Raw genomic sequence first — 15,090 nt, 5'->3', positions numbered from 1 at the left:
AGTAATAGTTCTGACTAACCCTGGTGGAAGGCTCGTTGTTGCGTCGTCAAGTGATCGGCATCTGCTCTCAAGGTCCAGACGACGCTCATTTTGCATACAGGCCACCAAAGACACTCCGAACAGGCGGTTTTCTGCTGAATGGAAGTTAACAGATGAATGAGGCAAATCTTTCAATTCAATTAAAAGTCTAAAGTCTTTGGCGTATCAATCCGCTTAGGATGCGCCACCACGTTCACTTTAATTCAGATTCGGTTGAGGTTTACGAAAGCGTAACTGGCCTTTACAATGACTTGCGGGGCTAACCGCTGTGATAAGTCAGCGTTTTTATCCTCTCAGACAAATCTGGTGCCGATTTATCGACCCAGAGGGATGAAAGGCTTGTTTTGCACTAAGCATTTGGCTACACCGACCCATTACATTCAGTCACTTTCATAAAACTCAAATTCTGTTTTCGTTTTGGTTTTTTTGTACTGTTTACTTTGAGAGACAAATAAGCAAGGTCTTACAAACAGATTTCAGAGAAAGTGACATGCCATCGGAAAAAAAGCCCTCAAATGTCCGTTTTCTATGGCGCGCAGGAGGTGTGTACCGCAATTAAATTCGGAATTTCTGACAATTATCTATTTAACTACTGCGTACTCGTGACGAAGCTAGCAAAATGCAGAACATCAAAAGGGACAAATAAGGATAAAGGATAAAGTGTCTGGCGTTAATCAACGCCGCTTGGGATGCGCCCCCACGTTCACTTCAATTTAGAATCGTTTGAGGTTCACGAACGTGTAACTGGCCTATACAATGACCTGCGGTGGCTAGCCGATGCGTCAAGTCAGTGTTTTTATCCTCCCAGACAAGTCCAGTACCAATTTATCGATCCCAGAGGAATGAAAGGCTTGGTGAGCACTAGGGCGGACTCGAACCTCCGATCGATTGTGCAGGAAGCGCAACCTCTAACCTCAGCGCAAAATCATGCTGTATAATCACACACTTAGTCCGTGTGTGTGTGGGGTGTGTGTGTTGTGTGTGTGTGTCACGAAAATACTCCATAATGATGCTAAACTCTGCACCGGTGAGGCGCCGAAGCATCGCCATGCACCCGATAGGCGAACACTATCTTTTCACCGCTGTGTTCCTTCTTTTGCCTGTTCTAATTTTTGCTGCCACACAATCGCCCACACTCAAAATGTAGTAGGGTCAAAACGACATGAAGCACGGTGCAATTGCACCCGCGGCTTCTCTCGAGGCGGTGCGGTGGAGCGTTGGGAGCGTAGTGGGACCCTTGACTGACACCATTCGTCGCTGCAGTTTGTGATGGTCTCACCTCGGTTCCAACTGCTGCCTCCACCGCGCCGTATCGAGCGCGTACGGAAAGGTACCGTGGTTGATATAGTTTTGACCCGAGTATAGGTTTTCATATCGGCTTAACTGTTAAAAACGAGTTTGATTCCTGAATGATAATAGTTTCTGACGTACAAAGTACGTCAAAAATTTTTTTAACGAAATCAATCTAGATAGTCACATTGGACATTGAAACTCACCAGGATCGATGATGTAACCGCTGGTCCTCCGATTTCCTTCTGTTACGTTGATGGCTTTGTTAGGTTTCAACAGCTTTTGACGCTTTTGTCGTATGGCTGTGAGTGGATCTGGAAATTTTACATATCTTGGAACAAGAATCTACTTTAAGAACAATTCGAACGTTCATACCTTTAGGTTTAAGAAGACTAACTCCTGGTAGTAGAACAGCCAATCGTTGAAGAGCTACTAGACGGAGAGCGCCTCGTTCGATCTCACTCAAGGCTTCCAGGCGAGTTCCTCGCAACACAACTTCAGCTCCATCGACTGACCTCCATGTGACGCTATCCTGGAGAACAACACAATATGGCGAAGAGATGTAAATCCAGTCATCAGTGCTAGAGACTTCGAAATCAAGAATACTAGTTCTTAGGATTGGAACGTTGTGTGCGTTAACAGCATCTTCAGAGTTGCTTCTGCCACAATGCAGTAGGGAACGGCCTTATTGATCGTTTTTTCCTACGAGGCACGTACGGACGCGCTACCATTGTACACGCGCTGTTTTCGCAAGTGAGCGAAAACCTGAGGTTTACCCAGTAAAATATTCAAGCAAAACCAATGAATAGGCTGTCTAAGAAACTTTCGTGATCACGCTCGTAATCTTAATCTTAACCAAACCCGTATCTTTTCCCAGACAGATCTCAACATCGTCAATTATGTATGCTGCTTGCACAAGGTACTTAAAGGTACTTAAAGGCTGCATACCACGAATCTGAGGTGGTGCGAATTTTAGGTGGAGTATTCGTATACGGGATAGTAAATTATGGAGAGGGGGTGGTTCCGCTCATCTCCTCCTGAATCACTACAAGCAGCCGGCCCCTGAATGCTGTTTTGTACGACACCTTCCATTGCAACGCGCCACCCTTGCACGCGGAGTGTCCCTTACCGCCTTTCGGAGCAATCCGAATTGATTTTCGACGAATCGCAGGGCGGAGGCGGCGCAAGAGGTGGAGCGTTTCAATAGATGGCGTCGTACAAAACAGCATTCTGGAGGCGGCTGTTTGCAGTGATGCAGGGAGAGATGAGTGGAACCACCCCCGTCTCATAATCTACGACCCCGTATACGGATACTCTACCTGAAATCCGCACCACCTCAGATTCGTGGTATGTTGCCTTTAATCAAAGCTCAGCATTCACCATACAAAGGTTCAGTCAACAGCTGAATATGGGCATTAAAAACCCTTAGAACGACGGTTTCACAAGATTCGGATCATCTTCACTTTCAACACTTTTATTTGTTCCAAAAAAAGGAAAAACTCTCTGGAAAATTGATATACTATACAGACTTCGCAACACATTCGAAAAAAGGTCAGTAACAGGTTGCATTCATTACACGGCTTATACTGGTTATCTTGCCGATACAGGGAAGAAATGTACACGTTGCAGACGTAGATTCCAAATGGATCGCACTTCGAGTTATCATCAGGTTGAGTCTAAAATGACTTCCGCCCAGATACACGCTATCTACCGTTATTGCTTACGGACACAATGCGTTACCCACATAACGGGTTTCATTGCTACACTCAAGCAGAACATCAAGTAGTCCTTAGACCACAGTCTAGTGTTTTGCAAGTTACGTTTAATTTTCTTCTCCACCTTGAAAATGGAGAATAAAAAAAATACCCTTACATTATATGATACTAATAGGTAGCTAAAAATGATAATAGCTAAAAAATTTGGCCTATGTGGTGAAGATTCTTCCGTTTTTTTCTGTGGTCTCTCTTTTTCTTCCTCAGCTACCATAGAAAAAAAGCTTATTCAGAGGTCCTTATGGATTCCTAGCAAGAATAAAATAAAACTAAAAGGAACTGGTCTCTTCGAGATTATGCAGTGTGTATGGTAAAGGAATGATAACCGATCAGGGGATTAGAACTTGGTTTGTCAATTTCCGTTCTAGAGATGTGACCGTGAAAGAGGAACCAGGATGGGGGAGGGTCACCGTTCAGACTTCGATAACGACATTTTGAAGTGAATATTGGAATAAAGCCCATGTCAAACAAAGAGCGAGTTAGCGAGAGAAGCTTAATGCGTAACAATCAACTGTTTGCTGCCACCTGGAGAAATGTATGAAGAACAAAACGTCAGTTATTTATGACTCAACCTATATAAGTGATAGATGCTTATTAAAGAAAATCGGTAAACGATCACGTTTCGTATAAGGAAATTCCAGCAGCTTCCTCCTATCTTTAGCTGTTTTAAAGATATAATTTGGTCAGAATCTTTCATTGGAGACTCACAACAACCGAATCCATTTATTTTTCCGTGAAAATTTCCTTGGCTATTAAAGAGAGAAAATTTTGTTCTGATGGTTTAGCTGTTCTCTTTAATAGCCAGGGAAATGCTGCCGTTAGTCTTTGGTCAGCTAATGCTACTTAATATTCACAGCCCCGTACACCCCGTTTCGTTTAACAAAGTCGCGCCTTATTCTTTGCCCTTTGAATTGTCAACGAGCGAAATGCTGAACGGGATTGTGATGTCATCCCGAAACATGCAACATTTTATTCCTTATATATGTACTTTAGTTAAGAGTTCCGTAAGACAAGTAACATAGTATAGTACAGATAGTAACAATCATATACAAAAATGACAACAAATGTGGGACAAGTACTTATTTGGTATTTTTTGGTTTTTCGGCAAAATTTTCTCTCCGTTAAAAAATTTACTTACCGTAACAAGCCGTTTGGCATCCTACTAAACTGATTATGATTGTTTATTCAAAGCTACTAACATTAGTACCATAGTAAATTGAATAATCTTGCAAACTATGAAGTTTTGTTGCACGTATTTCGTTGTTGTTAAAAACTGAGGTACATAAAACCCTTTTCAATCGAAAATTAATTTATAGTGGTGGACATCTATACGAAAAGACATTGATTTTAGAGTTCTCCCCCAAAATATTTCCTTATTTATTTTATTACGTCTTAGATAAATCAAAAATATCTTTGCCAGAAACAACAAAATCAAATAACGTCATAGTTAGGCAAGGCTCTTTTGATATATTTGTCCTGTGTGGAATAAATAAATTTCAGATCGAAAATGGTTTTGTTTACGTTAGTTTTTAAAAATGAAATGAGCAAAAATTCATGACTCTGGAGATGCTCTGATTGGTATTAGTGTGAAGAACTTACAATAAACAATCCACAATCTTTTTAAACAAATTATCACTTGAGTGGGACGCGAAGCGAAATGATTTCAATGGGGAGGAAATCTGTTCTGGTGGCATTGGTCGTATAAGAAAGAAAACCAGAAGCAGATAGATGGTTAGGGCGTGACTTCTCGCAAAAAATCTGGCTTCTTTCATTTGGAAATGTCGCCTATCCCCCCGAATTCCGAAGTTCAAAGGCAGCGTATCATGAAAGCTAGGAAGCCCTTAGGAAAATATCGAGGTCTAGGAGTGAGATTACCATTACTGCCGCAGCCCCGATCAATTCCCCTAATCGCTCCAAAAAACATGGATATGGCATTGGAAACTGTGCTTGTCATTGTGAGGTACATGAAAACGTCCCATTCTTGCGCACGCGCCACGTCTACGAGCGAGTCGTCGAAGATCGATAGAGTCCCTCCCCAGCCTATTCAAGCAAAACCAATGAATAGGCAACTGAGGGAAGCGGAGAATGTGCAAGGATGGGTTGGTGACCATACCTCATTGATTGTCGACTGCTCGCCTGCGGACGCGACGCGTGCACAGGGCGCCCCGTTGTAACGTACCTCATAGGAATAGACGCCGTTTTTTTTTGCAGCGATTAGGGGAATTGAGTGGCCCACGATATTCATTGTAATTCACATCTCGAACCCTATATTTTCCGTCAGGCTTCCACACTACGACAGTATCTTGGTACACTGCGTTTCAATGAACTCAGGGATTTCAAAAATATGAGTATTTTATAGTTGCAGCCGGAATTGTTAAACCCGATTCACATTATATGGGGATAGGGTATAGCGAAGAGAGTGCGTGTGTGGCAGAAAAAGACCAGAATTTGAGACCTGCGTTGCAGCAGACGTGGTTGAACGACGCGGACTATATTCATTTCCTCGATTAGAAACAGCGGTGAAAAGTTCATACAAGAACGAAAAGAGTGCAGGAAAAAATTACAAAATTAGTTGGAGCTGTGTATTTATTCCAGAAACCTTGAACAGCTGGTTGTTTTTGGTTGAAAAGTGAATGCTCAAATTGATAGCACCATATGTCAGTTCGAGGTTACAATGGAAATTGAGAATTTTTCTTGGAGAACGATACTGCTCGCAATCGATAATATGCATGGCTTCTCCCTCCAAAGTTCTCTTTTAAAAATGAGAAATTTTGTTTAAGTAGTTGAATGTTTTGCTGTTTATGAATTCTGTCTATGTTTACATTCTTCATAGTCCACGGATAACCAACAAAAACTTCCCTACCAGCGATTTCCATGCCGAATCTGTAGATGAAGATGTACTTGAAGCATGGCTGAAGTTGATGTAACGGGGTTTCAATTTCCACAGCAACTTCTGCGACGAATACTTCCAGCCGTCCGAATGACTACTAAAGGACCATTGAGCAACAGTACCGTTTGCTGCAAAAAAAGTTCATAGCATACCTGCTAGCGCTTAATGGCACTGACGGCGACACAGGTGCCGTCATCGCTTGCGGAAGTGCGTCATCTAAGAGGTCGTGCGAATCGTCGAAACCGGAAGATTCGCGTGAGTCGCGGAGTCGACCCTAGAAAGAAGTAGTGAAGAACTTCTTCGAGGCTGGAATAGATGAGCCGTCCTAAGAGAACCCAGTGATCCTTGGAATAAAGAAATATTCAAAGAAAATAGCTGCACGAGCTAGTAAACCTGGCCGGAATTGCAATTTTATGGGATGTAATGTAAGAAGAAGACCGTGGTAACCAATGAACTGGAAAGATTACTCGGAGTCGTGTCATACTCCTGTGTAATACAGTTCTTTCAAATTCACTTCTTTCCTATTCATCATTCAGTGGCTGAGCGACTTTTTATTTCGTACAAGTGCTTTTCATTGTTTGGGATTGTAGGAGCAGTAATGATTTAAAAACTTTCCAGTTCAACCTTCACATTGATAATATGCATATAGTCACTAGCCGTTTAATATGAGTCGACCTTTTAGTGGAGTTTCAGAAAAGTAGATATCATCGAATAGGGAAATCTGGGAAGCTCCACGAAAAGGAATGTGAAGTCCCAGTGTTGACAGCAACAGCGCCAAGAAACTGATTTTTCTTGAACGTATCATCATGAGGGCACAGATTGTTCACCAACACCTTGCAATATTTCAAAACGATGAAGAAGAGAGGTGTCTGGCGTTAATCAATCCGCTTGGGATGCGCCACCGCGTTCACCTCAATTCAGAATCGTTTGAGGTTTAGTCCAGCCTATACAGTGACCGGCGAAGGCTAACCGTCAGTGTTTTTATCCTCCCAGACAATTCTGGCAACAAATTATCGATCCGGAAGGGACCCAGCGGGACCTGTTACGCGCTACACCCGCTCATTTCCGACGTGTTACCGATAAAAAAATAAAGTAGTGAGATAAGAGAAGGCATTTGTTTGTTATTTACAATGTTCATAAATATTCCACTCACTTTCCGTTCTGTTGCTTTCTTAGTGAACTCAGAAATATGTGTCTACTTTCACTTCTGCCTTAGCTGTCAAAAATAACTTTAATAACCGAAAGAATTGTTTGAAGCTTGCCTTAAAGATTCCCAAAAAAATGAATATGAACATGCAAATAACAAAATGTATGAACTGGGTCGTTATTCAGATAATTTATGGTCATCACTTATAAAATTCTCCACATTAAAATCATGGAAAAAACCCGCATCACTTATGGATTGACCCAAAATAATAATTCCACAATTTGTGTTGAGCGAATAGTGGCAGTTGAAATTAAGTTTAATGGAACATCAGAAGAGCAAAGGGCAATTAGCAATCGATAGAAAAAATTTGTCTACTAGACGCACTGTTACACTATAGTACGATACATACTGGTGAAGGTTGAGAATGAGAGGTTGTGTGGAGTTTCCACAGTCTCCAATATTCCAAATTCTTCTGAAAGATGTTCAGAAAACTTTGGGAAAAAACAAATCAATATAAAACAAGATCTTATATGTTTCGAATGAGAGAAAGTGAAACTCGTTAGAGTAAGAATTCTCGTGCTGATTCAAAAAGAATGATAGGAAGGTTGATAGGAGGGGGCATCAAGAACACAAGAAGTGAGGGTCCACCAATCGCTGGCCAAGTTCGGAGGCGAATCTCTAACTTCCGAGTGGCCTCTTTTTTTAATCAGACCCATAGATTCTAATGATTCTAATGAAAAGGGAACTAAATTAAAAGAACAAAGCAGTTAAAACGTTAAGATAAATCTATGAGAATTCAAGAGTTTCTCTTTCATGGGGAACTTTTCTGGAGGACATGACTCATAAAATTCCATGGTCTTCGCTGTTTTCTGAGCTTTGTTAGCACTAATTTGTTTAATTTAGGAGCAGGTCTGGCGGGGAATGACAAATAACTTCCGGGACAACTTACATATGTTTTGGCTTTTGAAAACTACCATTCTAATCTCTCAAAACTCTAATTGTTATTATATAAACATTCGAAGGACAAGCTGAAGAATCGAGAAAAGAAATAGTTTTCAACAATTGACTTATACAAAATAGATGACAATGAGCTGTAATGATTATGAGGTTGATAAACAAGTTCTTTCTTTTTTGTCGCGTAAATTATTCTTATCAATCAACTCATTAAGGATTTTTCAAGGAGTAAGGAAGTTTGTAGCAGCAGGAAAATAAGGAATAACGTAAAGATTTGGATGGCCCATCGTGAATGAGTTGCTTTATTGATGAGAGGGCTGAGTTAGTATTTTTCTATCAGTTATATTCTTATGATCATTTTTCTTCTTTATAAAAACTTAAGATGTAAGGGAGTCTTCAAGTCCAAAACTGCTGTTATTTAATTCCAAGTTCCAATTCTGGACTATGTTGGCTATAACGAGCCTTTCTCCTTAGATTTCGTATAGGTTTCTTGCAGCCTGAGTTGTGCTGGCGCCAAAATTACAGTGATAAGAAAATATGCAAAAGATGTTGGGTTTTTCGATGGATAGTTCCGAATTTTTCGCCAATTTTCGTTAATTTTTTCGTGAAAAAACGGAAGCGAATTTTCAGTCACTTTGTCAAGGTTTTGCGATGACATATTAGCTTCATAAAAAGTTTTCTGGTCTGATATTAAATCGTCTTTGAGAAAAAAAGCGACGGAACTTATCCGTCTACCATATATAAAGACACCTGCAAATCTCAGACTTTCTATCTATTATTTATGACTGTTTGGCTTCAGGTGAATTATTTTTCAGTTCATCTGGCTTCTGTACACCTTCCAAGAACGGCTTACTTATATCGTGCTGCTTTCGGTGGAGAACTTAGGATATACACCCATATCACGTAGATAAATCGTTCTGCTTATCAATTATCTATATTATATACAGGTTGATTTGCTTTAATGGAGGATTAGGAGTCAGCATCATCTTTGAGGACATCATAAGTATCTATAGGTCCTGTTGTTTAGGAGCGGAATCATTCTACATATTATAATGCGAGACTATTTTGGCTTCTCCTCTCTCTAGCAGTGCCGACGCATACATAAGTGATAGAGGAGGTATAATATTCCCTCAAGAATTGTTCCAAGGTGATCTAATACTTTAGTAAAAACTCTGAACACTTCTAAGTATAGAACATTTCTAAGTGAAGAAGTTAAGGAATTCCACTGAAAATAAATGGGGTGCCACTTTTTTAAAATAATCCAACTCAGACAAAATGTGTTCTTTTTTCTTTCTTTGGCGCACCACTACTGTGCGCAAATAAATAAAACAAAGAAATAAATTCTGGTATTGTGAGAAGTTTGTGAGAAAGAGTAATAGATGGAACCTAGAAGGAAATATTTAAGAAATAGGATGGAGGTTAATGGAATCTAGGGATACTAAGACGTTAGTTACTCTGTGAAGTTAGCTGAATTGAAGAGTAACTAGAAATTCGGATGACATTTCCGAGATCCGAGATGTTTCATCATCAAAGCATCATCACCGCCATAAAACACCACCATGGACACAGAATGGAGTGCAACATTAGAGCCCGGGCGACCATAACCCCGCATTTAGCAGCAGCAAAGGGGTTACTGTAATCACGTGGAAGAGAAACACTTGTAGGAAATATGAGATTTTTTTAAAATTCAAAATTCCACCTTTCGGTCCCTGTAAGATTTATATTTGCTAGTAAGCAAAACCTCAGAAATCAGTGGCGGGAAAACAAAAGCATAAAATAGCACCAAATAGCAACTTAAACATATATCCGCTGATATTTGTTGCTTGAATAGACTAAAAACAAAAAAGTCGATGGTACTGGTGTTGTACAGTCCGGTCAGTTAGTCCTGTCAGTCCTGGTGTATCCCTCCAACACTCCACGCAAAACGGAAAGTTCGCTCCCAGCTTGATATGGGTCCTGGCTAATGCTCTTTACAGTAATCTGACGGTGGCATACTAAGATTTCGTAGAGAGAGAAGCTCGTAAAAAGGGCAAAATAGCCAGAAGCCCTATGTGACATCAATAACGCGCGGATCTAAACAGGTTCCAGGAATTAACCTCATCTCCGCCGCCAAAATAGACGAACATTCAGGAGCAGGTTTCGCCTTCATTACTGTACACTGATGATATATTTTCATGATAGGACCGTTTTCTTCTTTCTATTGTGGCGTGGCAAGTTCTACATGTTCAAAAAATATTTTTTTTTACAAGATTCTTTCTTGTAATTTGTTTTGATTGCTTGATTTTTTTGATTTCATAAACAGTGTCGGTTGCTTAATTCCTTATTCTTTCCTTAGCATTCAGTTTGAAGAAAAGTTTTCACAATCATTTCTGAAGCGAAGTATTGCTACAATTCATTTTTTTCAATATAATAATACAATGATATAATATAATGTATTTTTCATAATATTTACCTATCGTTAGTTTTAATACTTCCCACGTATTAAAACCACCCACATCTCATGGCTGGAAATCTCGAAGAAAGTAGGCAGAAGTGTCGACCATAAAATAGTTCAAAGCGAAAAAGTTTGGATTTAAATGAAAAGTAGTGGCGCGCTGCAAAAATTACACTCGCTTTTTCCTTCTAATATTTCTTCTAAAGTATCTCAAATAATTTAAAAAAATATCATTTTTGAAAGGAAAAAAGAATAATAACTCGCAATAGCCGCATCAACTGCAGCATCTTTTGATTATTCTCAATTTTCTTTTTTTTTCTATTCTTTTTTTTCTGATGTAAATTAAACTAATAAATGAACAAATACTGTAGCAGATGCTTACACCTGAACTACAACTCGAATTTTTGAAAATTTTAAAGGGGAGGAAGTCTGAGTAGCAGTAGGAGTGCAAGAATACGCGTAAACAACAGACCGACGATCTTACAGTAATCCATGGGTAATCATAGTGAGTTTCATAGTGTTTCTTAAGTGACGGGGGAGCAATGTAGCGCCAGAACAATCGCGAAGCCACAACGAAATAAATACATCAAGGATCTCTCACTTGGATGAACTGCCTAACGGGCATTATCGTGCATGTAGCCGTAGAAGCTCCCACATAAGCATATTAATGAGGTGAATAGGATGAATATGAGGTTGCTGAGCTGAAACACTTCACCTGCCGCCGACGGCGCCGCCGCCGCCGCTGCTGCCACTAGTAATCGAGTATTCGCGCGATTCATTTAATATAATGGTGGCAACGAAGCATTCGCGCAATAAACATACCCAGTGTGTCACCTCAGGTAGGACGGGATATACGGGAGAGGCTGTGGAAAGGAGGGTAGAAGCCAAAAGTGTCTACGGAGACAAGAAACAGTCGGTTTGTCGGGAAAACACGAGATTCACAGCGATTTCAGGTATATTTAAGTATATTTCGCTTTAAACTATGCGTTCCTGGACTTACCAGCAAGCAAAGTTCCGGCGACATCTTCGGCTTTTCACAGTAAAATTATAGATAAGATAGAATATACGGTGTTGATCAATCCCGGAGAGAATGAGCCTTCGACTTTGATTCAGACTCTCCTTTGAGGTTTACGAACGCGTGTGCACCCTTTCAATGATTTCTCGGGATTAGCCAATGGATCAAATCAATGTTTTTTCATTCTTCCAGACAAATCTGACACCAGTTCATCGATCCCGCCTGGATGAAAGGCTTCGTTGGCGCTAGGGCGATTTCGAACCAATGATCAATCGTGCGGTCATAGCTGAGTCTCCTACCCGCTGCGTTACACCCACCGGCAGGAACATTATACAGAGAAGCACAGTACAGAAGTTGAGATAGAATCCTTATCTGACTTTTCGCTGGAAACGTTTGCGGAGTAGGTAATGGATAAAACTTACAAATGAGAAAAAATGAATCAATCAATGAACGATCCATAGCATTTTTTTTCAAATGATTTCTCTCGGACGGAACGTATTATGAGGAAAATCAGAGCACAAATATTTATGGGTGAGCAAAGTAATTGCATACGAAAGTGCGGAAAAAGACTGGCCTAACTAAATATACGGTAGGGGGCCATAACCAAGACTAATAACGCGCTTATGGCACATTTACTAACAAGAAATCGGGTTGGCATAATGAAGTTAGAAATTGAAGGATACTGCGAGTGCGGTTGGTTGGAAGGTTGGAAAATTGCAGGAGAGTAGCACAACTGGAAGAAAAGGGAATTGAAAGAGAAGCGATAGCAAATTTCCCCATAAAAACAAACCAGAAGAAACGATCAGTGGGATCAAGAAAAAAAAGCAAAGGTCACAAGAAAACAAACATGCGGAGGAAGATGAAGAAGCAATAAACGATGGGAAATTATGATTCAGAGTAGGAAAATTACTTTTACATTTCTCAGACCGATTCAGCTATAGAATTCAGAGAAACAGTAATGAAAGGTTTGGCACCGATACCTAGTGTGCGCAGTTTTCCACTAATTCTAAATCTAGACAGGAATTCATAGGTGGCATGGTAGAATCCCTGCTGGTAGTGAGGAATTTTTCCAGGAATTGCGAAATGAAGTGCGTATTGCGCAAGAAACAACGTCGATTCTCTGCTGATGTCTATGGCGATGTACGTGAACGTTCCTAAGAAACCTATGGATTCACGCGAAGAACGTAAACGTTGAACCGGAGCACTTCTCTTCAGCAGGTTGTAAGCAGCCATTCTTTCCATCCTTGGAAGCTGCTTCTGCGCGAACACCGGCGCAGGTGCATACCTTCCTGTGCCAAGCACGAAACCCTTCCTGAACCCGAACGTTAGCGAATTACGCCCGTCGAGGTGCGCAAAGTTTCATGTAAACAGATACCTCTCAAAGAGATCTACACTATATTTGGAGAATTAGCTGCTCGACTTAATCCGCAAAAATTCGCGAGAAAATCTTTCCATGGGCCGGTGAAAAACGATGCAGACGAAAAGAAAGACGGACGTAATGCGCTTGTTATAAATCCAAATGACGTCATTTGACTGCTTATTGTAGCGGTAAGTGAGCTGGCTCACTCCCTCGAGAGATCGATCCGCCTCGTTGAGTAATTAACCGCGCAACAAGAATTTCAGCGGTTTCCCCCTTCACCGTCAGCAAAACATTCACTGACGGCAAAAAACGAGCGGCGGAAGAGCAGCAGTCAGTCGAAGAGCCCCCCTGACTACGGTGAGTGAAGCTGAGTTTATGAGAAACGACGGCATACGGCTTCGTCCGATCGAATCCTCACGGAAGCCATACCATCATCGAAGAACACTTAGGTCTTGCCACAGCCACGACACCCTCATCCTGAGACAAATAATCTGGCCGAACTGATGTCATTTCCTCACACAACAGCTGCATTCTTGTTTTGGTTTCGTTGGTGGATAAATGGCGCTGGGAGTGTGTGGAGTTGAGAGACGCAGAGCGCCAGACCGTCGTCGTCGATGGTTCGTGTGGACATTTGCGAAAGCCATCCAGGTTCGGGTTCTCGGTATGCGATGAGGCGCGACATTAGGAGCATGGAATTAATTACGCTATACAAATCCACTGATGACGGGTATTTTCGACATATACATGTATTCATGTTCATGAAGGATGCGAACGTTTCGCAGAAGCTGACCGAATGGATCGTCTGAAGACGAGGAGGGCTAAGTGAGGGAAAAAGAAGCCAGAAGTACTCAGTGACCAGCACCTAGTCGTCGTTAGTTACTGACGGAGACTGAAATTCTGTAAAATTCTGGAACAAAAATTCTGGAATGAGAGTTGGTTTTCAAAACTTTCCGGTAGAATTAAATTTTGAAAAAAAAAAACAGAAACAAATAGCTAATGAAGCTTCGCCTGCAAACCTGTAGAGATCTCAAGTACGAAGAAGGTGTTGGAGGGGCGATTAACGACTGAAACTTTGAGTAAAATCAACTTAAGCAGGGAACTCCCTGGATTCTTTGAAAATGAGCAAAACCCACTTACACTTTATAACTCTAATCAATTTTGAGATCTTTCTTTGTTTTTTTTTTCGTAGGTTTTCCATTTCATTACAGAAAACACACTTGTAGAAAGAGTGCGATGAAAAACGAAAAAGGAATAATTTCGCAGCCCTCTCACAAGCGGGTGCTATAGCGCCAAAATGAAGCACATTAATGGTCAACGGGGTTCGTTCTTCAGCTGCAGATGGCTCGTTATCCTGAAGTGAAAGAACCCGTTGAAAGCGTGCGTTTTTAGGGAGGATTCAGCTGCTCACAACAATAACGACGTCCCATCTTCCTACCAATAGGTATAAGGAGGAATCTGACCACAATGGCCGAACATAAAGTAGGTAAGGATAGCGTTTACGAAAATTCTCGATGCTGGGTTCTTTTCGACAATGGATAGAGTGCATCATGCATCTTTAAAGAAGCAAAGCACGACTATGTGGTCTCACTTTGCTCGATGAAGGAACTCTTTGCAGCTGTAGGAATGGAGACCAGGAAAAAGAAGCGTTTAGCTGATGAACTGAAATGACTTGGTGTTCAGTTTCATCATTGATCTGTATCACTTCACTCTCTTTTATTTAAAGGCATCACCCCACGAATCTGGGTGTTGCGGGTTTCAGGTGGGTTACGCCTATACGGGGTCGTAGATCATGGGGAGGAAGGTGATTTTGTTCATCTCTTTCCAACAGCCCTAAAAAACGGCCAGGAATATGCGGCGCGTGCACAAAGCTGGCGCGCTCCAATCGAAGTCATTGTAGAAAATAGCGCGCCAGAACGCCCGAAGCCGTATCTTCCGGGCCGTTTTTACGGCAATTAGGAAGAAATGGTCGGAATCAACCCGCTCTCCATAATTTACTATCCCGTATATGAATACTCCACATGAAATCCGTACCACCTCAGATTTATGGAGTGATGCCTTTAAACTAATCCTGTCGGTGACATTTTACTCGACAATCCTGGTTGAGCCATTCTTGCGAATATTTCATGTTACTCTCCATTTCAAGTGCAATTAATCTACTTCTTGTTTAATTCATAGTTCTGCACCTCCAT

General features: G+C 41.1%; 1 protein-coding gene across 4 annotated transcripts in view; it reads right to left on the bottom strand.

The window, feature by feature from the left end:
- The window catches only part of RB195_006909 (uncharacterized protein), a gene marked incomplete at both ends in the record, with an annotated part of 56,584 nt that overhangs the window by 9,703 nt on the left and 31,791 nt on the right, over positions 1-15,090 (bottom strand). For 2 of the 4 annotated variants that reach the window (XM_064180253.1, XM_064180255.1), the window contains 5 exons: positions 20-134; positions 1,536-1,643; positions 1,705-1,861; positions 5,965-6,088; positions 6,144-6,265. In XM_064180253.1, the coding sequence (XP_064037139.1) occupies positions 20-134; positions 1,536-1,643; positions 1,705-1,861; positions 5,965-6,088; positions 6,144-6,265 (626 nt within the window). The remainder of the gene's footprint in view (positions 1-19; positions 135-1,535; positions 1,644-1,704; positions 1,862-5,964; positions 6,089-6,143; positions 6,266-15,090) is intronic. The other 2 variants (XM_064180254.1, XM_064180252.1) reach the window with 2 other exon arrangements.

This window comes from Necator americanus, chromosome I, assembly GCF_031761385.1.
Source record: "Necator americanus strain Aroian chromosome I, whole genome shotgun sequence".
In the NCBI taxonomy this organism is placed as follows: domain Eukaryota; kingdom Metazoa; phylum Nematoda; class Chromadorea; order Rhabditida; family Ancylostomatidae; genus Necator; species Necator americanus.
This window is presented reverse-complemented; position numbering and strand designations above follow the sequence as displayed.